The 242-nt window shown below is 62.0% G+C and overlaps 1 protein-coding gene across 1 annotated transcript in view; it reads left to right on the top strand.

The window, feature by feature from the left end:
• Positions 1-152, top strand: part of ETH_00041915 (DnaJ domain-containing protein, putative) — a gene marked incomplete at both ends in the record, with an annotated part of 1,261 nt that extends 1,109 nt beyond the window's left edge. The window contains one exon of the mRNA XM_013375126.1: positions 145-152. Coding sequence (XP_013230580.1) covers positions 145-152 — 8 coding nt within the window. The remainder of the gene's footprint in view (positions 1-144) is intronic.
• Between the last annotated feature and the right edge of the window lie 90 nt (positions 153-242).

The following is a 242-nucleotide window of genomic DNA, read 5'->3' as shown; positions in this document are numbered from 1 at the left end:
CGTGCTGCTGCTGCTGCAGCAGGGACAAGCAGCAGCAGCAGCAGCAGCAATTTGGGCTGCCTTCAAAGACTTCACTGCTTCTGCAGCAGCAAAAAAGCTGCTGTTGCCGCTTTTCTTCGCAGTTGTGCTGCGCGTGGCCTGCAGGAAGCTAATTCACTACATGGAGGGCCCCACCCGCTGCCGCCAGCAGCAGCAGCAGCAGCAGCAGCAGCAGCAGCGGCGGAGTTCCGCCGGCGCTGCTG

The sequence above is a fragment of the Eimeria tenella genome, genomic scaffold, assembly GCF_000499545.2.
Source record: "Eimeria tenella Houghton genomic scaffold, Eth_scaff2536, whole genome shotgun sequence".
NCBI classification, from domain to species: Eukaryota; Apicomplexa; class Conoidasida; order Eucoccidiorida; family Eimeriidae; genus Eimeria; species Eimeria tenella.
Note: the sequence above shows the minus strand (reverse complement) of the source record. Positions and strands in the feature narration are given on the sequence as shown.